Below are 26,955 nucleotides of genomic sequence, written 5' to 3'. Positions count from 1 at the left end.
GAGGCGAGGCGGGCGGGCGCTTGGCCAGTGACAATGCCGCGGCCGCGTTCCACTCAGCGGGAGGTCCCCAGCGAAGCGGGCGCGAGTCCCATTGATAAATTTGCCCCGCCCCCCTCCCGGCCCTCGGGTCTCAGTCGCCAACCTGCAGTCCCGGGCGATCTCGCTTTTCCCCCCCTCCCCGCGCCCTTCATTGATGGGGGGGCATCAAGCCCCTGAAGTTGCCCCGCCGGCTTCCACCTCTCTTCCCTCCCCTTCGCAGGTCTGGACCTCCGGCGTGTTCGAGCTGAAGCTGCAGGAGTTTGTCAATAAGAAGGGCCTGCTGGGCAACCGCAACTGCTGCCGGGAGGGCCTCCCCAGCGGCGGCGGCGGCGGCGGCGGCGGCGGCGCTTCATCGGCGGCCGGCTTGCAACAGTGCGACTGCAAAACCTTCTTCCGCGTCTGCCTCAAGCACTACCAAGCCAGCGTCTCCCCGGAGCCGCCCTGTACCTACGGCAGCGCCGTCACTCCGGTGCTGGGCGCCAACTCGTTCGTCGTGCCGGAGAACGCCGCCAGCAGCGATCCCTTTTTCAGCAACCCGATCCGTTTCCCTTTTGGTTTCACCTGGCCGGTAAGTTGCCCGGGGAGCCAGCTGACTTGGAAGTCAGAGTGTGTGTGTGTGGTGGGAGGGGGGAACGTGCGCTAGTCCGTGCTTGGATTTGGTTTTTTTTAAAGGGGGGGCCTGCGAGGGGCGGGGAAGGAAAAGAAGAGGAACCCGAGAAAAATGAGGTCGCATCATCGGTAATTCCTAGAAGTTTCCCCATTGATTTCTGTAGAAATCTGGTTTCCTGTAGAAATGGGGAGAGTAACAGAGAAGTTCAGCGCTTTGATCAGCTTGACAAACTGGCAGTTGGACACAATGGGAAACACTTTTAAGCAGGGGAGCAACTAAGATTCCTTGGGGGGGGCCATGCCATCTTCCTGCTTAATAAAAGGATATTTGGGGTTTGAGATTACTTGGTGGATAGTGGATGCAAACTCCAGAAGAGAAGGTGTGTGTAGCTCTTCTCAGTCACTGTGATGCAGGGCCTGGAAAAAGTCCTGGTTGGGGTTCCTTTTGAGGACCACAACAACACCCCCCAGACTGTTTGGAGGTGGCGTCCAAAATGCCAGCCTTTCCAGGCTGTGGTAGTAGAATACCAAGGGGCTGGACGGTGGTGCTTTTAGAGTGTCTTTTTCGGTTGGATGGGGTGAGTAGCCGTTCAAATGGTTGAAGTTTGTTGCGAATGAAGTAAGCCAGAGCTGTGTGTGTTTATTTTCATTTCCACCCTTCAGTGGGTGTCGTCAGTAAATGGTGTCTCATTTCCAAGCAGTAGCTGTGCTAGTTTGTCACCACAAAAGTGGCAGAGTCCTGTATAGCACCTTAAAGACCTAACACCTTTGCTGTACTATAAGCTTTAGTGAATTACAGTCTGCTTCTCAAAGCCAGCCTCTTCTATCTTTCCCCAAACCAGAAACTGGGCTTCTCATTTCTGGGACCTTAGTTTTGCTGCTGCCTTAAGGGGATGTTAACGCTGTTGTGAGTTAAGGTAGCCGGGTGTCTCTTTCTTGTAAGGTACAGGCAGGCAGCAGGGGTGGGTCATGGGACTGGTTTTCTGCCATCAAGACTTACTGGAGGCTAAAAAGACTGCCCCAAATGCTTTCAAACACATAAAACGTGAACCCAGAAGCACCTAGAAGTCTACTTCCAGTTATGAAAAATGGATATTTTGTGTTGACAGAAGGCTTGGTGGCTTGTAAAGGCAAACTGCCACTCCCAGGGGCTTCTTGGAGCTTCAGTTTTATCAATTTTTGATGAAAAAAGCTCAAAGGGCCAGCAGGGGAATTTGGTGCTGTAAAAACAGTCTCAGGGGAGGGCAGCCTTCAGGGCCCCCTTTGCTGTACGACACAATTCTAATGTTCAGGGCCCTTCCTGTAGTCCAAAATGTGTGATGTGCACAACATAAATGTGAAGGTGGAGCTCCCTGCCTCCAGAGGAGTAGAAATTGAAAGAATCTCCCTCCCTAAAAGACTACAATTCCCAGAAGCCCCAACCAGGATTCTGGGAATTGTGGTCCAAAAAGTAGATTTGCCAGTCCTGCAAAGAGATTTGGCCTGGCAGCACACAGTTTTGATCAAGTCAGGATGCTGGCCTGGGCAGCTTGCATCTCATCATCATGAGCAGCCTCAGCCAGTCAGCTGAAGTGGTGATGACAGGAGCGATGATTGTGATTCTGTTTCCCGTCCCCCCTCCCCCCCCAATTGATGGAACTGGCCAGGTCATTGTCAGCTCTGTCTGCAATTCTCCAAGGCTTCATTTTCTAGCTGTCCCAGCCCTGCCCACCCCATCATCCATGACTTTTCCACTTTGCAAAACTGGGAGGCCAAGCCAAAGGGAGAAGCCTGGCAGAGATGATGCTTTCCTGTCCCCTGCTCTTTCCCCTCCCCTCCCCTCCCTTCTTCTTCTTCTTTTTAACACAACATCCTGTCTGAACAGGCTGAAAAAACAGGCCAGGAAGCCTCTGTTCAAAAAGCGCTGCCATTTCCTTGAGGAAAGTGAAAAGAGGCCAGAGTCAAAGTGTCACATTGACTGGGGCACTCCTATCCCCGTGTCGCAGGCCAGTTGCCTCTCCTGCAATTGTGTCATTGTGCTGACTGCAGCCATTTGCACTCATTGTTTCTCTGTGTGTTCATTTTCACCTCCCCCCCCCCAGGGCACTTTCTCTCTCATCATTGAAGCTCTGCACACCGATTCTCCTGATGACCTCAACACAGGTAGGTGCTCCCCTCCCACCTCCTTCCTGATGTGCATACACACACACACACACACCTCAATTATCTCTTGTGTAAGGCCTGTGTATTCAGTGGCCTTCCCCATGGACTTATCCACATGGACACACACCTCAGATCCTTACTTAGCACCAGGTCCTGTTGGCATCAGTGGGACCTTTCCATCAGTGCTTAGGATGTGGGTGCTGGGAAGCCAGTTAAGGGACAGCTTTTGCCCACCAAGGTTAAACCTTTTAATGCTATCTCAACAGCCCTGACCCTCTGTAGCTTCCCAACTGTATCCTCGCCCTTTTTGTTTAACTAACGGCATGGCCATCCCCTCCCCTCCCCCCACCTCTCTTGCAGAGAACCCAGAGCGTCTCATTAGCCGCCTGGCTACCCAGAGGCATTTGACGGTTGGGGAAGAATGGTCCCAGGACTTGCACAGCAGTGGACGCACTGACCTCAAGTATTCCTACCGTTTTGTGTGCGATGAGCACTACTACGGGGAAGGCTGCTCTGTCTTCTGTCGCCCCCGGGACGATGCCTTTGGGCACTTCACGTGTGGAGAGCGTGGGGAGAAGGTGTGCAATCCAGGCTGGAAGGGGCAGTACTGCACTGAATGTGAGTTTCCACAAGGCACCATCTCACCTGCCTTTCTGTTGGGGCTTTTGGTTGACTGTCACTCATGATGCAAACAGAGGTATCCTCTGGTGGTGGAGGGATTAGAGGGATCCCTAGGAAGTCCTCTGTTTATCTTCTTGCAGAATGACCAATGCATCTTGTGGAAGTTGGTCTTTCCAAAGAGAATATAAAATGCATCCTGAAATCTAAAAAGCCATAGTTATTACCGAGATAATCAGATAAATTTGATGAGGATTGCAAAACACTGAAAAGTGTTGTAGCTGCAAACAATAAGGATAGTGAGAGTTCCAAGCTGTGACTGATATAGATAGATGATTTCACCAAGATCTTTTTGGGTAGGATGGGAGATGCAATAAGGCACCAAGAGTTGTTATTATGCAGTCAGGGGGAGGGGAATCTAGCCCAATGTAGTAGTTTGAAGTCTTGTGTTTTTCACTTGGAAAATTAAGCATGGCTGTGTTCATTCTTCATTGGTAGAACAATAGCAGCCATTAGGCCCAAACAATAATTAGACCACATTATTTTATTAGTTCACCGGTTGAACTTGTGTAATAAACATAGTAACTTAGCCAGAGAGCAGAATAATTGTGTAAAAGTTGATTGTTGTAACCGTGCACTCTTTTGATTAGCAAGAGCAAGGCCTTCCTCTTAATGTCTTATATAAAGAGAGAAAGAGACACTGAGTGTTAGATTTCACACATTAAATTTGCATAGCCAACGTCCAGTTCTGAATGGATATAGTATTCCATCAGTCTCTGAAAGTCTGATCATTATTAAGTGTGCAACTGATCACCAGGCAACTCTACTGGAGTATTTCTAAAAGTCATCGGACAACATTTCCAAAATTTGTATTAGGGCAATCTCAACTAAAATGGCACAAAACAATGTGCATGCTTTTAAAGTTATGCAGAACTCTTAATCAGGTTAGGTAGTAAACAAAGCATGAGGAAGTGGAGTGAGAAGGGGGCAAGAACCAACTGGTGCTGTAGTTGTGGAGTCCATCACTATGACACCAGCTGTCTTTCCCCCCATCTCTTTCCCATCCCCTATGGTTTGTTTACCTCTAGTCTGATTAAGAGTTTTGCACAACTTGAATGCTTGCACATTATTTTGTATCACTTTGGCTGGTAGGTAAATTTAGGTCCCCCCCCCCTTATGTGAGTTCCCACAAGTTTATGTGAGTTTCCGGTGGGCCAGATAGGCGGGGTATAAATTAAATAAATAAATAAATGAATAAATTATGGCCGACACTATTCATTCTTGTATTTTCTTAAAGTTTTAATAACTTTCCTCCTTTCTCAAAGACCAGGCCAATGTTATTGGCAACTTTATGCATAAAAATGCAACCACAATATAAAAACATATTCAGCTTTTAGATGGATTAAATATAGCATCTTTATCTTTTAAGAACCTAGGCATTAGAATCCCTAAATATTTAGCAAAATTGAGGAGCATCAATGATAAGTCTCCATGGGCAGAAGTTAGAAATGATCTTGCTTCAATAGCCTAAATGAAGTATATCCTGCAAAGGAAGGATTGTTGCAGTAAAATGCTGTCATAATTTGAGGACATGCTGTTTGAAGCATAGTGGTGCTATATTCAGCGATGTTATTGATAGCAATATCGGGAGACCATGCAAGCATACTGGTGCTAGTTTACACAAGCTCAAAATTCCCCAACTTGATGTCCACCTGGTGTTAGACTACAGTTGGCACCATTCCCAGGCTGCATCGCCTTCCTAGTTGGAGAATACAGGTGATCTTGTCTCTCTCATTTGGAGGCCACCAGGCAGAGGAAGGCTGAACTTGACTATGAAAATGCCTTGCCAGCTTCTTTTCCCCTCTCCCTCTGGCTGCAATGTGGAGGCAGATTTGAATGCTCATCTGCAAGGATTAATAGCCCCACAATACCTGTCTTGCTAGGGCTTTGACTGTCCCCATCCAGTCTGAAGGAGCCTGGATGGGCCAAGCATTAGTCAGGATTGTGCAGCCAGTTGTCCAAAGGGGGTCTTTGGTTTATTGCACGTTAAACAGCAGCCCCATTTGCACATGTGAAGTTCACAGTCTGAATGGCCTTGCAAAACTAGAATAGGAAATGACATAAAAGATCTGCTGCTCACAGAAAAGTGTTTAAAAGTCAAAGCATCAGGGCATGCCTAAGAATAGCTCTTTCGATCCTGGCCATTATGATGTACTGTCTTCTTGTGTGTGTGTGTGTATGTGTTTGTGTGTTAAGTAAAGTTGAATGGACTAGCCTCCATCTGCAGGCAGGGCTCTGGACAACCTAGGGCTTAATTCATTGTAATAAAGAGCTTAGTTTTTTCCATGGTAGCACCAGATCATGGAAACGTAACTTTTTACATTATAACCCCCAAAATCCCCCAACGTCCATGGTCATGGCTGGGTGGGGGATTCTGAGAGCACTAGTTAGGGATTGTAAATTGTAGTCTGAGTTGCATTCAGTCTTTTGCTCATTTCCCATGAAGTTGCCAAGGGCAAACAGTACTAAAATATTGTTTCAAATACTTCAAGGAGACATTTGTTTTGGAATTCTTAGTGCTGTTGCCTTTTGAGGTAACAGGCCTGGTATTGGGCCATTTTGTATTACTGGTGTGAGCATCTGTCTCTTTTATTTAAAAAAAAACACTTGGATATTATGGGCAAGTTGTTAGAAAACAGGATGCCCTTTGCTGAGAAGGGTGGGGATGATGTCACCCTGAATGCACAGCAAATAAATAAATAAATTCTGCTGGATTACTTTGTAATGCCTGCTTGCCCCCATTAACTCCCTCCTCCCACCTCCTGGGTTTTGTGTAAGGGGGGGGGCGGAACAATTGGCTCATCAGTCCTGCTTTTCCTCAGTCTTCTGTTCTTCTTTCTTTGGGGACTCTGTCATTGTCTCTCCCGGCTTGCTTTGTTGAATTAAAACTTGCAGTGCCTGCTTAATGAGTTCCATAACCAGGCAAAGTAATGAGCAGAAGTCTTCCCTCCTGCCCTCCTTCTAACCTCCCTCCTGCTGGCCTGCTTACCTCTTTTCCTCTCTGTCTGTGCTCTGCAGCCCTCAATCCCCCCCTTCCCTTTCCTCCTTTTTGGGGTGGGTGTGCACGAAAGAACTTTAGACTTATTTATTTGAATAAGAAAAAAGTTTCTCTCTTCCCCCCCTCCCAAGAAATCACGCGCGTGCCATAGATTAGATCTGGGCTGGGATAGGTTGCCCAGGAAGCACGTCTTGGCCCCCATTGGCTGCGAGAGGTTGGGGGGTATTGTTGCAGTGGGGCAGCTGCTTGGAGAGAATAGACAATAGAGCAGCTGTCCTGGCTGGCACCCTGCACACCAGCTGTCCACCCTTATCTGCACGCATACACACACACACACACACTTTCACACACTTTCACACACTTTCTGAGGATAGCAAGAGGAGGAGCCATGCGCCATAGAACTGGGGATGGGGCGGGTTGGAGAGAGGACTTCTGATCTGACCCTTCCCGGGAAGAAAAGGCGGATGGGAGCCGTGGGGAAGAGGGAGCGATTGTGAGCCCTCTTTTGTCCTTGTGCAACTGTATTAAGGAGGAATGTTCAGCCCTGGCAATAAGTAAAAGCACCCAGTTACTACGCAAGATCAATACTTCCACCCAGTCTCGGAGATTAATTCAGCTGCTCTTGCCGACCTGGCTAGAGTGTAAAGAGGTTTTGAATCCGGCTCCCAACAAGGCCCCAAATGGTTTGTGTCTAGATTTCTAATGTTTTTCCACCCCCTCCTTTTGCAGCTATTTGCTTGCCTGGATGTGATGAGCAGCATGGATTTTGTGACAAGCCTGGGGAATGCAAGTAAGTTTCCAGAACGCTCCTTCCCTGCCCTGATTCCACCCTCCCTCTCTGCTGCCTGTAAGCTTGATCTCTAAGCCCTAGGGAGGTCATTTTAAATGACACTTTTTATCATCTGATGGGAGAGTGTGAGCAAGCCAAAGAAGTCAAATTGGTGGGGACCAATTGGTCCATTAGATCTGATGGGATCGCATCCCCCGGCTCAGGCTGCGCCCAGGCTTTAGCTGCTCCCACCTAATGGACTCCTGCTTGCCTCCCTTACTCATGGGGTTGCATTGACCATTAGTTTCTTCTGTAGCCACTCTCTCCCTCTTTTCTTGTTGGGATCCAGCTGGCAAGTCTTTCGTTACACAGAAGGTCCATCCCTCCCCACTTTTTCTCTTTAGAGGGTGTTCATGACCTGAGTTATTTCTGAGAGTATCTGCACAGTGCTTTTAAAGCATTTTCCTGCCACTATTACATGTTGCAGCTCCACCATAAAGAATCCTGGGAATTGTCTTTTCACTATAGTTCAAGGAAATGCAATGGAGCTCATTAGGAAACAAGTCACCAAGCTACTGGTAGGACGGAGCCATGGCAGTTAAACCAGGGCCAAGCTGCTGTCACTGTGCAGAATACAGTAGATATACATTGTCCACAATGGAACAGTATAGCAAAAGGAGTAACAGACTGAGGAAAGAATTAGATGGCTTCATGTACCATTGACTTTGGCTTCTTCTTTTGATCACCTTGTCTTAATGGTCCCAGTAGGTACCAGCTGCCACTGCGAAGCATCAGTTCATGATTCAAGCATTGTTGCCATGAGTGTCTACTTACATTGCCATCTTGTTAATGTTTACTTGGAAGCAAGAATTTAATGAGGCATAGTCTCCATTACAGCTTCCTCCAAGTTGATATTTTCAGGATTAGGCTTTGAAGCAGATGACTTTTCTGGATGAAGGTCCCATGATTCTCTGGCTAATATTACCAGTGGCCATGTTAACTGTAGGATTCTAGGAGATGTAGTCCATAAATCACCTTTCCAACTTCTGCTCCAAATATTTTGGACTAAGAAACCCCAGTATGTTATTTTTCAACTTTAATGAGTCTGTCTGTTGTTTTGAACAAGTGAGCATTTGTTGGTTTGTTTTTATATGTGCGATTGTAATAACCACATGAAAAGGAGAGTTGATGTGTTTTAGTATGGAAGATAATAGAGTTAGAAGTGGGCCAGGGAAATCTCAGACTAGATCTTTGCTGAACTATGGAAATATGTTTCCTGAGAAGAGTGAAAATCTTGCTTTCTCAGCATAACCTACTTCACAGGTTTGTTGTAAAGGTTAATTGGGATTAATATCTCTAATTCCTTAGGGAAGGGTGGGTTATCAATGTGATGTATAATAAACTAAGGGTAAGCATTTTGCACTCATAGGAAATCTCGACTGAAATTAAAGAGCATGATAAGGTATTAATGGAATGTAAGGTTCTGTATTCAGATAGTGGAAGAAGCAACTGCAGTATTAATGCTAATGCAGTTATCAAGCTAATGATAAGAGTTTAGGAGAATGACTTTCTTGATGCTTGTGAAAGTTTGATTTCTCTGTTTTTAAGTTTTTGTTGCTGTTGTTGCTATAATTTTCATAGATGCAGAGTTGGTTGGCAAGGGCGTTATTGTGATGAATGCATCCGCTACCCAGGTTGTCTTCATGGTACGTGTCAACAGCCATGGCAATGCAACTGTCAGGAAGGCTGGGGTGGACTTTTCTGTAACCAGGGTGAGTTCTTCATCTTTAATTGTTTAGACAGTTCTGTGGTTTTCTAGATTTCCTGTAATTAAGGGCAAGGATTGTTATTGTGAAACCATGAATAGCCATCCTGATGTCCCTTTTGTTTTTCATCTTCTGTAGATCTCAATTACTGTACGCACCACAAGCCTTGCAAGAATGGTGCCACTTGTACCAACACTGGCCAAGGGAGCTACACATGTTCTTGCCGTCCTGGCTACACTGGTTCCAACTGTGAGATTGAAATCAATGAATGTGATGCCAATCCTTGCAAGAATGGAGGAAGTTGTACTGTAAGTTTTGCTTTGATTTTTAAAAATATATTCCGCAAAGTCTTCAGCAAATAACTGCAGCTTATGCAAGATATATCTCTAAGGACTGTGCTTTTCTTTGGTATAGGATCTTGAAAACAGCTATTCCTGTTCTTGTCCACCTGGGTTCTATGGTAAAAATTGTGAGCTGGGGGCCATGACTTGTGCTGATGGACCCTGCTTCAATGGAGGGCGATGTACAGACAACCCTGAAGGTGGTTACAGCTGCCGCTGCCCAGTGGGCTATTCTGGATTTAACTGCGAAAAGAAGATTGACTATTGCAGTTCCAGTCCTTGTGCAAATGGTAAGCCAAAGCAGTGCTCAACCAACCCATTCACATTAACAGGCATTTCTTCCATGGACTTGATGTCCTGTGGCACTGGTTGCTGTTTGACACAGGTGTGACCAAAGCCTCTGTGTCCTTATTCAGATGAGGTCTACTTTGACACTTACGTTTGAGTATCCACATGATTGCAACCAAAGTTTTTGAATGTTCCTCTTAAAAAAAAAAAAAAAAAACCTACAACTCCCAGATTCCCCCAGCTGGTCTGACCGCTAAATAGGACTTGTAGCCCAAAGAATGAATGTTCCTGAGCTCTGATATGCAACTTTCATGTGTTCTTTTAGTGGATTGTGCTGTGTCAGCAAAAAAGGTTTTTTTTTAATTGTAGCTGACGATTTTTTGACTTTGCATTGTTGAAGGATTTCTGGTGTAGGGAACAACCACTGATGAAGACTATGACTTCAACGCTGACTTTTAAAATTTTATTCTGTATTCATGTTTCCAATGGACAGTCGCCTAAACTATTGTTCGACAGGTCAGATACAAAAAGATCAGATTTACTCAAGAAAGTAATTAAAACAGTGGTTCCCAACCTTGGATCCCCAGATATTCCTGGACTACAACTCCCAGAAATCCTAGCCAGCACAGCTAGTGGTGAAGGCTTTGGGGAATTTTGGTCCAAGAACATCTGAGGACCCCAGTTTGAGAACCACTGGTCTATATAGATGTCCAACTGGGAGGTTCCATTGGATGAAACCCTGTTGCTTAGTGTAGTAACTTGCACTTGAATAGGCCTACTGAAACAATGGAGATTTGGTAATTCAACTTCTCTATAAGTTCTGTTGATTCAAATGGGCTTCCTCTAGTGCAGTTTACTATATTAAAGTAAGTCACAACTGAAGTAGGTCCATTTGAATCAAATGAATGTGTAGAGGCAGCTTGTGACTAAGATCGGGGAGCACCCACTGAAATGTAGATGTGAAGTACTCTTGGCTACAAGCTCCCCATGCTATTAATAATAATGGAAATGACATGGGAAAAATAAATCTTAAATATGCCTTGGGTTTGCATGATATATCTGTGTACCAGATGTAGCAGTGAGACTCACTGGCATCCTGTGGGTGGTGGTAGTGCAGCTGTTTGCCTCCCTATGAACATAAGAGCTGTGCTGGATCAGTCCGAAGGCTCATCTAGTCCAGCTTCCTGTATCTCACACTGGCCCCACCAGATGCCTCTGGGAGCACTTGAGACAACTAAGTACTTGTCTCCTGATACCCCTCCCTTGCATCTGGTATTTTGAGTTACCTTCCTTTGAACCCTGGAGGTTATACATCCCCATCATGGCTTGTAACCTGCAATGGACTTTTCCCTCCAGGAATCTGTCCAATTCCCTTTTAAAGGCATCCAGGCCTTTACTACTAACATATGCTTGCTTTAGACAGTGAGGAAAGTTAGCTAGATCTTTTGAGGAAGTGGGTGGTATGTCTATGCTAACTGTGTAGGGTAGACACTTTGAGCAGTAACACTACAACTGCATTTGGCTCAACCCCACAGAATTCTGAGAACTGTAGTCTGCTAGAAAACTGTATCATGGTTCCCTCATTTTCAGCAGTCGGATCTAAATAGAGGGCCTTCTCTGTCTGCTGCTTGCAGACTCTGGAACTCCCTCCCAAAGGAGGCCAGGCTCGCCCCATCTTTGTTGTCCTTCTGCAAACAGGTGAAGACTTTTCTCTTCAGGCAGGCTTTCTCTTAGCAACTGGCTGTCTAAGAGGGATTTTTTTTAAATGGGATGGCTTATATTTTGATATATATTTTGATTCTGGTTCTGGCTTTGTGTGTGTTTAATAAGTAGGATATTTTATGTGTCAGGTTTAGTTCTTGTTCAAGTTCCTAGACAACAGGAATAGGTAGAAACAACAGCCACTAAGTTCTGAGACATCTGTTTTACAAAATCTTGATTTTGATGCATGTTTCATGACGACTGCAGTTAAGACACTGTTGAATAGTAGGAAAGAACACTGGGCTTGCTTCTGCAGTCTGTAGATTCAAATTCCCCAGTTGGTCATGAAGCTTCTGGTTGACCTTGCAATAGTTTCCGTTTCAACCAGATAGGGTTGTTGAAAGGATGAAAAGGGAAAATCCTATATATACCTTGAGATGCATAAAGACATGATACACATATAAGAGATAATCAATAAAACCGTCATTCACTATGTCCTATCCAATATTGTGCAGGAGCTCAGTGTGTCGATCTTGGGAACTCCTACATATGCCAATGTCAAGCTGGCTTCACTGGAAGACACTGTGATGATAATGTGGACGATTGTGCTTCTTTTCCTTGTTTCAACGGGGGGACCTGCCAAGATGGAGTGAATGATTATTCTTGCACCTGTCCCCCAGGATACAGTGGAAAGAACTGTAGCACACCTGTCAGCAAGTGTGAACACAGCCCTTGTCATAATGGGGCTACGTGCCACGAGAGAAACAACCGCTATGTGTGTGAGTGTGCTCGCGGATATGGGGGCCTTAACTGCCAGTTTCTCCTTCCTGAACCACCTCAAGGGGCAGTCATAGTTGATATCACAGAGAAATACACTGAAAGACAGAGTTCTCAGTTTCCTTGGATTGCGGTGTGTGCCGGCATTATTCTGGTCCTAATGCTCTTGCTGGGCTGTGCTGCCATTGTTGTCTGCTTCCGACTAAAGGCACAGAAAAGGCAGCACCAGCCGGATGCATGCAGAAGCGAATCTGAAACCATGAACAACTTGGCCAATTGTCAGCGGGAGAAGGACATTTCTATCAGTGTCATTGGTGCCACCCAGATAAAGAACACCAACAAGAAAGTAGACTTCCACAGCGATAACGCTGACAAAAATGGCTACAAAGCCAGATACCCATCCGTGGATTACAATTTGGTTCATGAACTGAAGAACGAGGACTCTGTGAAAGAGGAACACAGCAAATGTGAGGCTAAATGTGAAACATTTGATTCTGAGGCAGATGAAAAAAGCGGCGGACAGCTAAAGAGGTATATTGAGGGAAAGGATGTTTGATAGTGGTGGTGGGATGGGCCAATGCATTAACTCCAGGGTATGGGAAACACATTCAAATTAGCTCCAAAAGCAGCCGTTTCATTCACCTCTTTGGCTTTCTATTTTGTTTGCAGTGAAGCATCTGAAAGGAAACGGCCAGAATCAGTGTATTCCACTTCAAAAGACACAAAGTACCAGTCGGTGTATGTCATATCAGAAGAGAAAGATGAATGCATCATAGCAACAGAGGTTGGTATATTCTCTGAGGCCCAAAAGACAGACGTAGCACCAACCAGTATATTTCTTTCACTTATTAGTGCGGTGTCAACTTAAGATTAGCTGAAATTAATGAATTAATGAATTTGTTTGAAAAACCATATACCATTTGATGCAAGCCATTTCTTTGAGTCTTCAGTTAGTCTGAAAGTATGGAAGATGATTACTTTATTTTGGTTTCCTACTGGAACCAATGTAAGTCATCCAAAGTTAGTAGAACAATTCCTGAGTTATCATCGATGAAGGAAATTTTAGGAAGTATTCCTCTAGGTTGAATACATCTATAGGAATTAGACGTATTCAAAAAGGGGTATTGAAGTCTCCTGATTATTTCAGTGGATTATCTTGGCTACTGGATTGAATCAAGGTACTTAGTGTTATGAAATTGGGAGTAGGTCTATTTGAAGGAAAATATACCAAGTATGAAATAATGTGATGTAGACGCATACATCATAGGGCATAAATATCTATGAATGGCCAAGACTATATACATTCATGGTGAATTCATTAGTACAGAAATCTAGTCATCTTCTTGTGTGGTGGACTCCTCAATTGTGCAAAAAGTTATTAGCCCACAAAAATTATTACTGCCCCCTTGCTTTACACATATCTACATGGCTGTTAATACAGAGTAAATGGGAGTGGAGAAAAAACAAACTTCCACCAAGTGTCCTCACCTAAAGGAGATGGTTGCTCACCATGGATTATCAAGCGAATCAATGGCCAAAGTCCTGTTGCTTAGCACAGTAAATTGTACTAGGGTAGGCCCATTTTAATCAATTGAAATTATGAAGGAGTTGACTCGCTAAATCCACATTGACCCAATGGTCCTCCTAGTACAATTTACTACACTTAATAACACTCAGCCGTTATTTATGTTGGCTGTAGTTGCAGTGGGTTCCTCATGTTTGATCTCTGCATTTTTTTCCTGCCATTGTATCAATTCACCCTCTCTTCTCCTCCCCTTCCCTCCCCTACCACTTTCAACCTTCTCCAGGTGTAAAGGAAAGACGATATGGCAAAATTGTTGTTTTTAAACAATTTTCAAAGGTGATATGCCCCAATGAATGCTGCTGAACAAGGAAAAGGAGAAAGATTTCTTCACTGACTGCTGCTGAGAAACTAAATTCAGACTGAGCTGGTTCTCTACTGAAGTTAGCAAAAGTGACTGCAAATAATACATGGTGGACACGAGGCCAGGGTCTGTGTTCAAAGATACCTGTTGCACTGCCTTTTATGAATATTTATCATTGCACTATGGTCAGTTGCTTTTTTTTCTATATATATTTAAATGGACGGACTTAATTTCCTACATAAGAAGCATGCACTGCCTGAAGTGTATATTTTGGATTCTTATGAGCCAGTCGTTTCTTGAATTAGAGATACAGACACTGCCTTTATTGTCCTTTTTTATACTAAACTGTGTTTTTTTATTAGGTGGGGGAAAGTGTGTTATTTTTTTTAATCTGTAAAAATTATTTTCAGGATATTTGTAAAGCTTGAGTATTTTGTGATGTTTCTTTTTCATAATTTAATTTTTTTTGGTAAATATGTACAAAGGCACTTCGGGTCTATGTGACTATATTTTTTGTATATAATGTATTTATGAAATATTGTGCAAATTGTTATTTGAGGTTTTTTTTACTGTTTTTGTTAATGAAGAAATTCATTTTTAAAATATTTTTCCAAAATAAATGTTAATGATATCAGAAGCATATCCTTTCTTTGGCAGAATTAGGTCAAACATTGTTTCTCCTTTATAAACAACTGAAACCAGATCATGGAAGGGTTAGTTTTGTTTCAGACTCTTATTCCCAAAAATGGACTATTCCAAAAAATTTCCCCAGCCACCATGGCTATTTTGGGGAAATTGTACTCTACAAAAAGCAAGTAGTTAAAATGAAGTATGAACTGTGTGCTTTTAGCCCCTCTTATGGGCTTAAGTTCTGTCTGCAATTATGATTGGCAGAAAAGCAAATTAGCATGGCAACAGATTCCTAGTTTGTTCTATGGTGAATCTAATTTTGCAAAAGTTGCTGCACTGTAGCATTATGATAGGCCCACAATTTCCTGGATAGGCATCTGTACAGTGGACCCTTGACTTACAGACGGCTTGGCTTACAGACTTTTTGAGTTACAGACTCCTCTGGCCGCAAAATTTAGGTTTGACTTGCAGACTGAGATTTGACTTACAGACCAGAAAAAAACCAAAATGGAACAAAAACGGCCTGTTACGGGATTAATCGGTTTTCAATGCACTGTAGGTCAATGGAGACTTGCCTTACAGACTTTTTGACTTGAGAACCGCCGTCCAATATGGATTAAGTTCTGAAGTCAAGACCCCACTGTATCAATAATTGATTATTCTGGGCTAGATAGACTACCGGCTTGGAAGGGTGGCTGGGAGGATCACAGAAGGGTCTTAGAGGCTGCATTTTCCCCACCTCTGATCAAGTTGACCTGTGCTTCATAAATGCTACCCAGCTGCATTTGTACACACGAGGCCTGCGAGCTATAAAATTCCAAGGAGAGAAATACTTACAGAGCTGAGGCTATAGCAAATGTATCTCCATGTCTGTCCAGAGTTTTGCCATTCTAGCACTAGCTCTGAAAAAAACATCGTCTTATTTATTTATTTATTTATTTATTTATTTATTTATTTATTTATTTATTTATTTATTTATTTATTTATTTAAACATAGCCTGCCCATCTCCTGGCAAACCAGTACTCTGGGCAGCTACAAAAGAAACAAAGTACTAGTGAACAAGATTAAAATGACAAAATGGGGAAAAATACACCCAAAAGTCTAGCAAAGACCGCTTAACTCCCAAGATGATGGAAATAAAAGCATGTGTATGGTTTATTAAACAATAAACCATACACACAGGGCTCTGTCATATAATTAATTGATTGCTAAATTAAAAAGGAGTAAGACTTTCAAAGGCCTGGGTAAAAAAGCCATGGTTTAGTTTGCTTCCTAAAGCCAAGGGGGGAAAAAAAGCAGAGACATCACCTTGCCGACAAAGGTCCGCATAGTCAAAACTATGGTTTTTCCAGTAGCAATGTATGGAAGTGAGAGCTGGACCATAAAGAAGGCTGACCACTGAAGAATTGATGCTTTTGAATTCTGGTGCTGGAGGAGGCTCTTGAGAGTCCCCTGGACTGCAAGGAAAACAAACCTATCCATTTTGAGTGAAATCAACCCTGAGTGCTCACTGGAAGGACAGATCCTGAAGTTGAGGCTCCAATACCTTGTCCATCTCACGAGAAGAGAAGACTCCCTGGAAAAGACCCTGATTTTGGGAATGTGTGAAGGCAAGAGGAGAAAGGGATGACAGAGGATGAGATGGTTGGACAGTGTCATTGAAGCAATCAACCTGAATTTGACACAACTCCTGGAGGTAGTGGAAGACAGGAGGGCCTGGCGTGCTCTAGTCCATGGGGTCACAAAGATTCAGACATGACTTAATGACTAAACAACATCAAAAGCCAAGGAAGGGAGAGGGGAACTGATGCATCTCCACTGGAAACTAATTCCATAGTGAGGCAGCCGCTACTGAAAAGGCCCATTTCTGGGACTCTCTTTGATATTGCAGTGGCCATCTTTAGTATCAAAGGTGTGGATGTGATGGAAGGTCAGTTTGAGGGAGAAGTGCTCTCTTAGCAAGTTTCTAAATTGTATAGAGATTTAACAGTATCATCTTGAACTTGGCCCAGAAGCAGATTGGCAGCCAGTGCAAACAGGCCATAATAGGCAAAATATGATTAATTTTCAATGTTCCTCAGATTAGCCTAGCCACTCTGTTTTGCATTTGCTGCAATTTCCAAACCACTTCCAAAGGTAGCCCCACATAGAGAGCATCGCAACAGTCAATCTTCGAGATTACCAGTGCATGAACTGCTGTGATTAGGGATTTCCTGTTAAGATAGAGGCAAGGGTGTGCAATTTGCCTGAAAAAGGCAGATCTGGCTATGGCTGAGATCTGATTCTCCATCAAGAGGGGCAGGTTTAGGAGCACACCCAAAATAGGAACCTGATCCTTCAGGGGGAGTATGACCCCATCCAGACCAGGCAACAAGCCCACCAACCAATCAGGGTGCCTTCCTAACAATGGGATCTCCATCTTGTCAGGATTCAACTTCAGCCTATTAGCCTTTTCAGACATCCCCTACTGGTGTAAAATTCTTTTAGTCCAGTTAAGGCACTTCATGGCTATCTATGAACTAAGAAAGCGAGTCTCCTAAACTTCATGCTATGTATATAGAGTAGCACAGAACCGTTTCACAGAAAGGATGGGAAGAATGGAGAATATGGCTCTATTGCTCTAGTGTTCACTTTTGATTACCCCTTTTTGCTATGACCTTTGGTTCTGAAGAAATAAACATGGGTGATGGATATGATACACTACAAGAACCCTATCTCAGACAAAATCCACACTGGGGTTTTATCATAACCCCTCTGAGAGAGATGAGTCCATTTCAGGACTGATGAGTGTGAAACAGCAGTGAGGATCTCCAAATGCACAAAGATGAGCAACGTACATGGGGAGAGGGGTATGGAGCACATCCTTTTGTTGGATATTGCAGTTTCACTCACAAATGGAAGTGATAAAAGCCCATATCCTCTTGCCTAGTTACACTGGTGTAACACAAATAGTGCAACTTTGGGAGGCAAATTGCCTTAACAGAAGAAAATGCTGTAGACACTGTCAGTTATATACTGAGTCGTACAACTTTGCATGCACCTCATAATGTCTATGGTGAATTATGCCACTGTAGTTACAGAAGAGGATTTGATCAATGTATGATGAAAGGAGGCACGATGAAAAGGAAAAGTGGATTTCCCCCAAGTCCATTAGAATGGGACTGAGTGATGGAACCCAGAAACTGGTGTGCTCACATGACTGACAGATGTATTACAACATTAGTATCAAAATATTTGACACCATCTCACCTCAGTGCTGGACTGTAACTATTGTGATCTGTCGCTACTGGTTATGCTAATAGGCTAGAGAACAGGAAAGCAAGCACTACTGCTTTGGAGCATCTTATTCACTTTTCAGTGGCATAAACAGTCAGAGAAAAAGAATCAGAGCCTTAACACTGCGTTTATCAGCACAGCCCTACAAACACAGGGAGGCAATCGCTGCCGCCACCCCCCAACTCCATGTAGTTATTGCAAAAAATAAATTGGTCCAAATGTGAGGGTCTGCCCTCCCTTGATACATCTCCATACTTGATGACAATGCACTGAATGCTTCTGCAGTTGTTCACAGGGGGTGGGGGTGGGATTGGAAGGGAGATCTTGGAGTGAGCAATGCTGCCTGAGTAGACAGGACCACTGCATACTCACATATCAATCCCATGCTATGAACATATCCAACATCAGGCCCTCTTAAGCATAATGGGATTTTTGAGTAATCATGCTTAGAATGGCACTGTTAGTATGGCTTCCAACTTGGCCTCCCTCATCATGGCTATCACAGGAAGTGATATATTTGCCAGTGGAGTGATCATCTTCTAGACAGTTATAGTGTACTCCAGTCTGTGGAAGTAGCTGTTGGCTACATCTTTGCCCTTTTAACTGCAATGGTTTGAGAGAGTAGTTGCTGAAGAGTTGAGCTTCTCCAGAATTCATCACAGAGCCCAAAACTATCTCCCAACAGGGAAACAAAACACCAACCTGTCCCCAAGGTTAAATTCATTAGAATTCATTAGAATCCTCACATCCTAGTTTTTGTTTCTAAAATCACTACAGTAGTTATTTCCAGAAAGAATTAGGAAAACACTGTGTGGTTCTTAGAATTACATAAATGCAAGAGTAGGGTGATGCCTTTATTGAACCACTATAGAACAAATTGCAAGCTTTTGTGGAGAAAACCCCACTTCCTCAGGCTGGGCACCACTTTCATGGATCCTGCAGGTTACACCCAGTCTCCATTGCTCATTTATGTTTAAATATATGACCGAAACATGTATTTATTTATATTTATTTATTTATTTATTTATTTGATTTTTACCCCGCCCCTCTAGACCATGTCTACTCGGGGCAGCTATTCTGCCTTTCTGTTGGGCATGCAAGGTGCACTTACAGAAAGAAGTTTCAAAATATTGGCCAAGATCCAACTGGATGTTTGTGTTGATTAAACTGCCTGTCCTGGCAGAATTCTCACCCCATTCCCCACTGCAGCCACCCTGGACAGCCCACCCACCTACCCACCCCTCGATCTGTAGGGCTGCAAACAATATGGAGCTGGTTTTTGAGCAGCATGTGGGGCCTCAGCACAGAAGGAAGGGACGATTTTCATTGTACTAGCAGTCAGGCTGCAATTGCTTTTAGGCCATTAGTATAGAAATACACAGGGACGTGGTGGCGCTGCAGGTTAAACCGCAGAAGCCTCTGTACTGCAAGTTCAGAAGACCTGCAGTTGTAAGATTAAATCCACGTGATGGAGCAAGCCCCCATCACTTGTCCCAGCTCCCGCCAACCAAGTGGTTTGAAAGAATGCAAAATGCAAAAATGCGAGTAGATAAATAGGTACCACCACGGGGGGAAGGTAACGGTGTTCCGTGTCTAGTCGCGCTGGCCACATGATCAGGGAAGATTGCCTTCGGACAAACTCTGGCTCTATGGCTTGGAGATGGGGACGAGCACCGCCCCCTAGTCAGACACCTTTATCTTTACCTTTACCTATAGAAATACACAGCAGTCAGAAATCAAGCAAATAAGTAACAGCAAAGAAATGACATGGTTTGAATCACATGAGTCCTAAATCTTTAAGGGTTCCAAATGATGCAAACAGTATGGCAGACCAACAGCATGTTCCCAACTTTTCCACATACATCAGAAAGGATAAGCAAATTACGCCAGATAGTATGTAAGCAAAATATGTCAGGAGCTGGAACACACTCACTTCTGGTGGAGCCCCTGAAAGAGCTTAAAAATTGTTCTTTTTAAAATTAAAACTGGCTAGGTGAGCTGGGGGATTCTGGATGTTGTAGTCCCCCCCCACCCCAAGAACATTTCCAGGTTCTGATCTTCAGCGCTGAATATCACCGTCTCAGCAACAGAAAATAACAGTGCAACACAGAGCAGTGTGCCCTCGCAAAGTCCATTGATTTAAAAGAGTCCAGGAATACTTCCTCTGGTCTCTGGATGGTGGCCATTTAATCTGTTGGTGTTGTTTTAAACTTGATCTTGCTTCTCCTGCTTTTTAGTTTTAATGAAAGAAAACGCAGTGTAACCTTAGATATGACACCAGCAGGCTATTTGTGTAATACTGCCTAGGCTGTCTTTGAATTGATTCCAGGAAGTGTTATCTACTAGAATGGCAATTCTGGGCATTCAGCACTGGGGAGATTTATCTAGGTTATCTATCTGCCAGACTATAAAGTTCTTTTGACGTTTCCTCTTGGGAAATACAATACCTTGCTTTGTTGAATTGTTTTTCTTGAAGGGCTGTTGTCCACTTGCATTTGTCTTGCAGTATAGCTTTGCAACAACATGTTTTTATAAAGTTAAGACTGTTTCCACAACGTTGAAAAGACAACTGATAGGTACTTAAACCGGACTATTTACTAATTATTTGCACATAAAACAGTGCACTGACTAATCAATGTGTACCATCTAAGCTGATGAGATAAATTGTTTAACATTGTGCTTATAAGTATTGATAAAAACCCTAAAATTAAACAAACATTTAAATACAAACCTCAGGCATGTTAAATGGATAAAAGAACATGCTTAGAAATTTCACGAAGGAGAAATGTGTGTATTTCAACACACAATCTATGAAGAGGATGTTTTTTCACCTGATAAAATCAAAAGTTGTAATTTCAAGTAAGACCAGTCCATATCTGGGTCATTGCCTTCTCTAAGAATCAGTTTGGGAAATAAGGCAATCTGGTCACTAAGAATGGTGGTGGGAACATATCGAGCACCCGCTCTTGGACTACGCAAGCTGAAATATCCCTATGTTTTCATGAGGATCCATTAAGAAGAGGACTGTTAGTGAACCTCTCATTTCATACAAGAATTGTTTGAAGCCCACCAGTGATATCGGAAGGTGGGGATTCCTCAATGGTCTCTGACCCAAATATCCTGTGATTTTCTCACTCCAGACATATGCACATCTGCAGCGGGAAGGGTGATGCATGTAGACCCAGTGAAAATCCACAACATTTTGCTACCAGAAGAAAAGGACAAACTGGCATGTCCTGCTTCAATCCAGGCACAGAAGCTAACAGGATAGGCGATTTTACTTCAACATGAACAACTGGAACATTATTTCAACATGAGCAACTAGCACACCCTCATTATACCTGAGGGCAGCAGGTATTTGAGGGGGTTTAGGGTAGCAGAAGAGATGTATCACCCAAGAAAAAAAGAACGGGTAGAATGAAATGGCATGAAGTGTCCTGAAATATGCACAAGAAAACTACATAACAAAATGTACATGAAATATAATAGGATTACCAGTTCATTAGCATTCCATTCCCTGAGACTTCAGAAATGGAGACTTGGGAATGGGCCTTGTTGGAGTTTTTACAACCTTCCATGCTACCTGGAGAGAGTATGGCTGGGAGGGACCTTTCCAGGTTCGAGGCTCTGTCGATCTATCTAGTGCTAACCAGCTGTTCCCTCCTGCCTCTGAATTCAAAGATTGCTCCGCTTCTCTGTTTAGCTCCTTTCACCCCTGTCTGTTGTCTGTTGGCAGGCAGTAGTCTGTCGTGGTCTGTCGCTGAAAGCAGTCAGTTCGTTAGTCATGCTAGCTAGTTTGCTTTTTAATCTGTTCTACAACTGTAAGTAAAGAAAATGGTTCTTATTCTTTCTACTGCTAATGTCTCAGAGTGAGTTACTGAGACTGTAAGTGCCAGTTAGTAAGAAAAGGGGTGGACTAAACTGGGGAACTTGAAGCTATTGTGCTCTGTGAAACTCTGCACGTCTGCTGTGCAGCTAGAGGAATTTAACCAATAATTCAAAACTCTGCAACAGGCCTTTGTATGGTCACCGTGAGGGGAGGGAGACTTGTGATGTCACAGAGGTGAGGCAGGCAGTATTTGGGAAGAGAGCCAGCACTACATCCCAAAGTAGTTAGTGCTGATTCTGGCCATGCTCCAAATGCTACAATAGGCCCAGGTGCACAAACCTGCCTCCTTCCCTCACCTCCTAGATATTTAGCATACTAATGTTGTGCAAGCAGAATACACATACAAACACCTTTAGGTTGATCTGGAGGACTGAGAGCCCCACCCATAGCTCTGGTATGGACTCATATGTATCTGGATGTACACTCAAATGAATGATATTGCTTTGGATAGGATGCCCAGTTAAGATGTGCTTTCAAGCGGGCATGCCCATAGTCTCATACAGCAAATTGCAGGGTCATCACTCATTTAGACCAGGATCAGGACCAGAATCTCACTATTCCTTCTGCACATTTGCATATTTTTCTTTATGTAATTATTTAAGATGTTTCTTGCCTTTCTTCCAAAAACTGGGACCGAAGGTGGTCTGGCAATAAATGGAAATGTATACATATAGAATTAACAGCTGTCTTTTAAAAAAAACAAACTTTGATTAAAATTTGGCAGACCCTCTGAAGGCCAGATAGAGTTACTTTGGTGACTGGATACAGTGTGCAAGTCACCAGCTGTCTTTTCTACATTAAAGATTCATGTGCTCTGGAAAGTAAGCATTTGTATATCCTGGTAGGTTTGCCAGGTCCTGACCCAGAGCCAGGTATGGGTAAGAAAGGAAGGCCTCCTGCTCCCCTTTGCCCACCGGTATCTCCCACCTGTTGTGGGACAAACCCAGAGTCTTGCTTCCAAAAGCAAGCAGAAAAGGAGGGCAGCTAAGGGGGATATTGTAGCAAGGGGGAGAAATCACAATAGCCTAGACTTGTCCTTCTGCCCTGGAGCTGCTCAAGTAGCACTTATAGCCCCAAATCCTATTGCTCTCTTATACAAAAAGCAGACAGCATACTATGCGGTCACTCTTTGCTGGCAATTAAAACAGGGCTTTAATAGGTTGCCATTAATGGTCTGTCAGGAAAAAAAAAGAGGATCTGTATGAAATATAGTGCTGAGAAGAACTTGCAGATACCCTGGAGTGCCAGAAAGACAAATAAGTGGGTTCCAGATCAAATCAAGCCTGAACAATCTCTGGAGGCAAAAATGTTGACACTGAGGCTGTCCTACTTTGGGTACCTCATGAAAAACCAGGGTCCTCTGGAAAAGACGATAATGCTGAGAAAAGCGGAAGGCAGCAAGAAAAGAGGAAGACCAGATACAAGATGGACTGACTCTCTAAAGGAAGCCACAGGTTTGAGTTTCCAAGAGCTAGGCAGGGCAGTTAAGAACAGGACATTCTGGAGATTGCTCATTTATAAGGTCACTGTAAGTCAGAGGTAGGTTGACAGCATATAACAACAACAACAACTGGTTGTCACTGGGATTCTCGAGTGAAATTAGCCAACAGGCATGTGTGTGTCTGAGAATCCCAACACTGATTCCTCGATTGCCACATAGAAGACATTGTCAGTTATACGATTCGTCTTCCACATGCAAAACAAAGCAACAGGATTTCAGTCACAGTCTTTTGATTTAGATTTTGGTGTACATCTAAATCAAAAGCCGGCGATATGCAAAGTGTAGTCCTCCAAGTGTACCAAGTTGATCTTGTTATACTGGGGTTTCAGAATTTAACATTTTACTTTTGTTAGATTATCAGGAACAATAGGAATAGTGAGAAAATTATTATTTTTCAGTTATCTATCTATCAGCACAAGTGTTATTCAACAGGCCAAAATCCAGTTATGCAACAGTGGCCAAAATCCTGTTGCTTAGTGTAGTAAAGTGCACTACAGTAAGTGCACTGAATCAGTGGGAACTTCATGAGACAGCCACTGAGTAAGTTCGATTGATACAAATAGGCCTACTCTAACCACAACTTCGTGTGCTAAAGTAAATCACAGTTAAATTAGGCCCATTTGAATCAATGGAACTTATAGAGAAGCTGATTCACCAAATTTCCACGGATACAATGGGCCTATCCTAATGTGATTTACTATGGTAAGCAACAGGAATTTAACCAGTAAATAAATTCATCTGTAAGGTGCACAAAAGGTTCTTTGTTGTAATGTTTAAAATACATTTGTAAAAATGACACTTTGCACCAAGGGTTAGAGAGGGATTCTTGAAAACCTCACAAGAACCCAGTGCAACATGCTGCGTGCTTCTCTTTGGGATATGGAGAATTCAGAACACCCTGGCCTTAGTCGTCTCTTGGGTGTCGCGTTCTCTCTTCTCTTTTCAGTTTAGAAAAATTATCATAGAATCAAAGAAAAGTGAAGTTGGAAGGGGCCTACAAGGCCATCAAGCCCAACCCCCTGCTCAGTGCAGTAATGCAATCGAAGCATATCTGCCAGGTGATTATCTAAGTTTTTGTTGAGTGCCTCCAGTGTTGGAGCATTCACCAACTCCTGAGGTAACTGGTTCTACTGTTGTACCACCCTAACAGTTAGGATGTTTTTGCTGATATTCAACCGAAATCTGGCTTCCTTTAACTTGAGCCCATTGTTGCGTGTCCTGCACTCTGGGATGATCGAGAACAGATCTTGCCCCTCCTCTGTATGACAGCCTTTCAAATATTTGAAAAGTGTGATCATATCACCCCCTCAATCTTCTTTTCTCAAGGTTAAACATGCCCAATTCTTTCAGCCTTTCTTGATAAGGCTTGGTTTCCAGCCCCCTGATCATCCTTGTCACCCTCCTCTGAACTTGCTCCAATTTGTTAGCATCCTTTTTGAAGTGTGGTGTTCAGAACTGGACACGATACTTGTGAGGCCTAACCAGTGCTAAATAGAAGGGAACTGGCACCTCTCAGGATTTGGAAACTATACTTCTATTAATGCAGTGTAAAATAGCATTTACCTTTTTTGTAGCCACATCACACTGTTGGCTCATATTTAGCTCATGATCTATGACAATTCCAAGATTCTTCTCACTTGTAGTTTTGCTGAGCCAGGTATTCCCATCTTGTAATTGTGCAATTGGTTTCTTTTTCCGAGGTGCAGGACTTTGCACTTATCCCTATTGAATTTTATTCTGTTGCTTTCAGACCAGTGCTCCATCCTATCAAGGTCATTTTGAATTTTGTTTTGTGTCTTCTAGGGTATTAGCTATTCTGCCCAATTTTGTATCATCTGCATATTTGACAAGCATTCCCTACACTTCCTCATCCAAGTCATTAATAAAAATATTGAAGAGCACCGGGTCCAGGACTGAACCTTGGGGTACACCACTAGTTGTTACCCCCTCCCAGTTAGAGAAGGACCCATTAATCATCACCCTCTGAGTATTATTTTCTTTTGGAATATGAAAGTTTTTTAGTCAACATAGCCACTGGATCCCAAGAGATGTATTCTAGGCTTGGAGGCTGAACACCTACATACATAGTAATTCAAATGGATCTGAATATGAATGGCGTGCTGGGCCTTGACTCATCAGTGGCAGAGCACTGGACCTTAAGCTCTTGATAATCAAGTCTTGTTTCTCATTCCCAAGTGGTTCATCTTGTGGCACAAGAAAATCTGCTCAGACTGAGCCTGTTGAACCTCCAGATTTGCTTGAAATTAGAATGAATTCTGTCAGCTCATTTGCCATCTTATGAACCTGGTTGGAGAACCCAGACCCCTGTTTCTTCATGATAGCTGTCAGGCCTGGCCCAAGACATTATGCTGCATGAGAAAAACAACAAGAAAGTGCCTTTTTCAATTCTAGGCACAAAAGCCAAGATTCAGCTGTGAGTTGTTTTTATTTCCTTCAGTACTGATTATAGGAGTGATTCTTCTCTCTTGCAGTGCTTGTTAACCTCTAGACATCTTGGACTTCACTCCTCAGCATCCCATAACCCACTGGTCCATTTACCACATTATTTATACTGGCTTCTGGTGGGAAAAGGCTACCACTGCTCTGCTGCACCTGAAGGCATCAGGCTAGGTTAGGAGATGCAGACTAGGCCATGTGGCAGCATATTTCTGCCACTTTCCAATATTTGCTGCCTGAGGCAACTGCCTCACTTTGATTACTGGCAAAGCTGGCCTTGATGGCTCCTTCCCACACTGAGTCATTTCAAATAAACTGTTTTAGTATACATAGTCACCATCATCTTCCTGTGTGGATTATCTACTTGCTGCTACCAAATGTTCTGAGTGGCAACTTAAAGTTATATGGCGAGACAAATGGGGCCATGTGGGCTGTTCCCTCAGACAAACTAGGACACACACAATGATTCATCACAACAACCACAGCAACCACTTGCAGGCAGCTTCCGAGCAGCCTCTTCATGAGTACTGGCTTGTGAGAAATCCCCATTCATGTTTCACAGGAGGGTTTAAACCATTTGTTTCTTGATGCTGGAAAAACTGTTTCTGAGGAACTTTTAAAAAATTGCTGTCATTTGTCTGCAGAATGATAAAAATAAAATAACAATCACAATCATAGTGGAAATGTACCAACTGGCTACCTTGGAAATGCCACTCCAAGGAAATAAGTTCCCTTTGCAGAACAGAGAGACCTTTTAGGTATTTTCAGAAATTTTACAGGAAGTGTAACAATGGGGATAAATAACAGGTGCTGTGTGAGCAGCTGTTGGTTTATCATGAGTTGTCCTTTTTCAATCAGATTTCTGTTAGGGGATCAAGAATAATTCCACTGCCCAGAGGCCTTTTCCATCAAATAGTCAAGTAGTATATTTTTCTTGGATTTTAAAACTTAGCCTCCTACCCTCTGGAAGTGTGTGTGAGAGAAAACATATCATACTTATTACAAATGCCTGATTCATATTTGACCTCCAAACCACTAACTTTTCAGCAAAATTCATGACCTTTAATTGGCTGATTTCTCCATGTGAACCATGGTTTTCAAGACAGATATGATTTCTGATCTGAGTTGTGTTGCATGCTGGGAAAACTTTGGAGAATCCATAGGAGCTCTCTATATTAAAATATAGAAATAAGGGAACAGGGCTACG

At 43.3% G+C, this 26,955-nt stretch overlaps 1 protein-coding gene across 3 annotated transcripts in view; it reads left to right on the top strand.

Moving 5' to 3' along the window:
* The window catches only part of DLL1 (delta like canonical Notch ligand 1), a 29,223-nt gene extending 14,592 nt beyond the window's left edge, over positions 1–14,631 (top strand). For 2 of the 3 annotated variants that reach the window (XM_072993886.2, XM_020801176.3), the window contains exons 2-11: positions 260–607; positions 2,730–2,790; positions 3,151–3,408; positions 7,196–7,256; positions 8,877–9,007; positions 9,140–9,309; positions 9,416–9,632; positions 11,847–12,639; positions 12,778–12,892; positions 13,917–14,631. In XM_072993886.2, the coding sequence (XP_072849987.2) occupies positions 260–607; positions 2,730–2,790; positions 3,151–3,408; positions 7,196–7,256; positions 8,877–9,007; positions 9,140–9,309; positions 9,416–9,632; positions 11,847–12,639; positions 12,778–12,892; positions 13,917–13,922 (2,160 nt within the window). In that variant the 3' untranslated portion in view covers positions 13,923–14,631. Of the gene's footprint in view, positions 1–102; positions 608–2,729; positions 2,791–3,150; positions 3,409–7,195; positions 7,257–8,876; positions 9,008–9,139; positions 9,310–9,415; positions 9,633–11,846; positions 12,640–12,777; positions 12,893–13,916 lie in introns of those variants that run through there. The other variant, XM_078383167.1, reaches the window with a different exon arrangement.
* Positions 14,632–26,955: the final 12,324 nt, after the last annotated feature.

The sequence above is a fragment of the Pogona vitticeps genome, chromosome 1, assembly GCF_051106095.1.
Source record: "Pogona vitticeps strain Pit_001003342236 chromosome 1, PviZW2.1, whole genome shotgun sequence".
Lineage (NCBI taxonomy): Eukaryota > Metazoa > Chordata > Lepidosauria > Squamata > Agamidae > Pogona > Pogona vitticeps.
The sequence above is the reverse complement of the archived record's forward strand: the minus strand, read 5'-3'. Positions and strand labels throughout refer to the sequence as shown.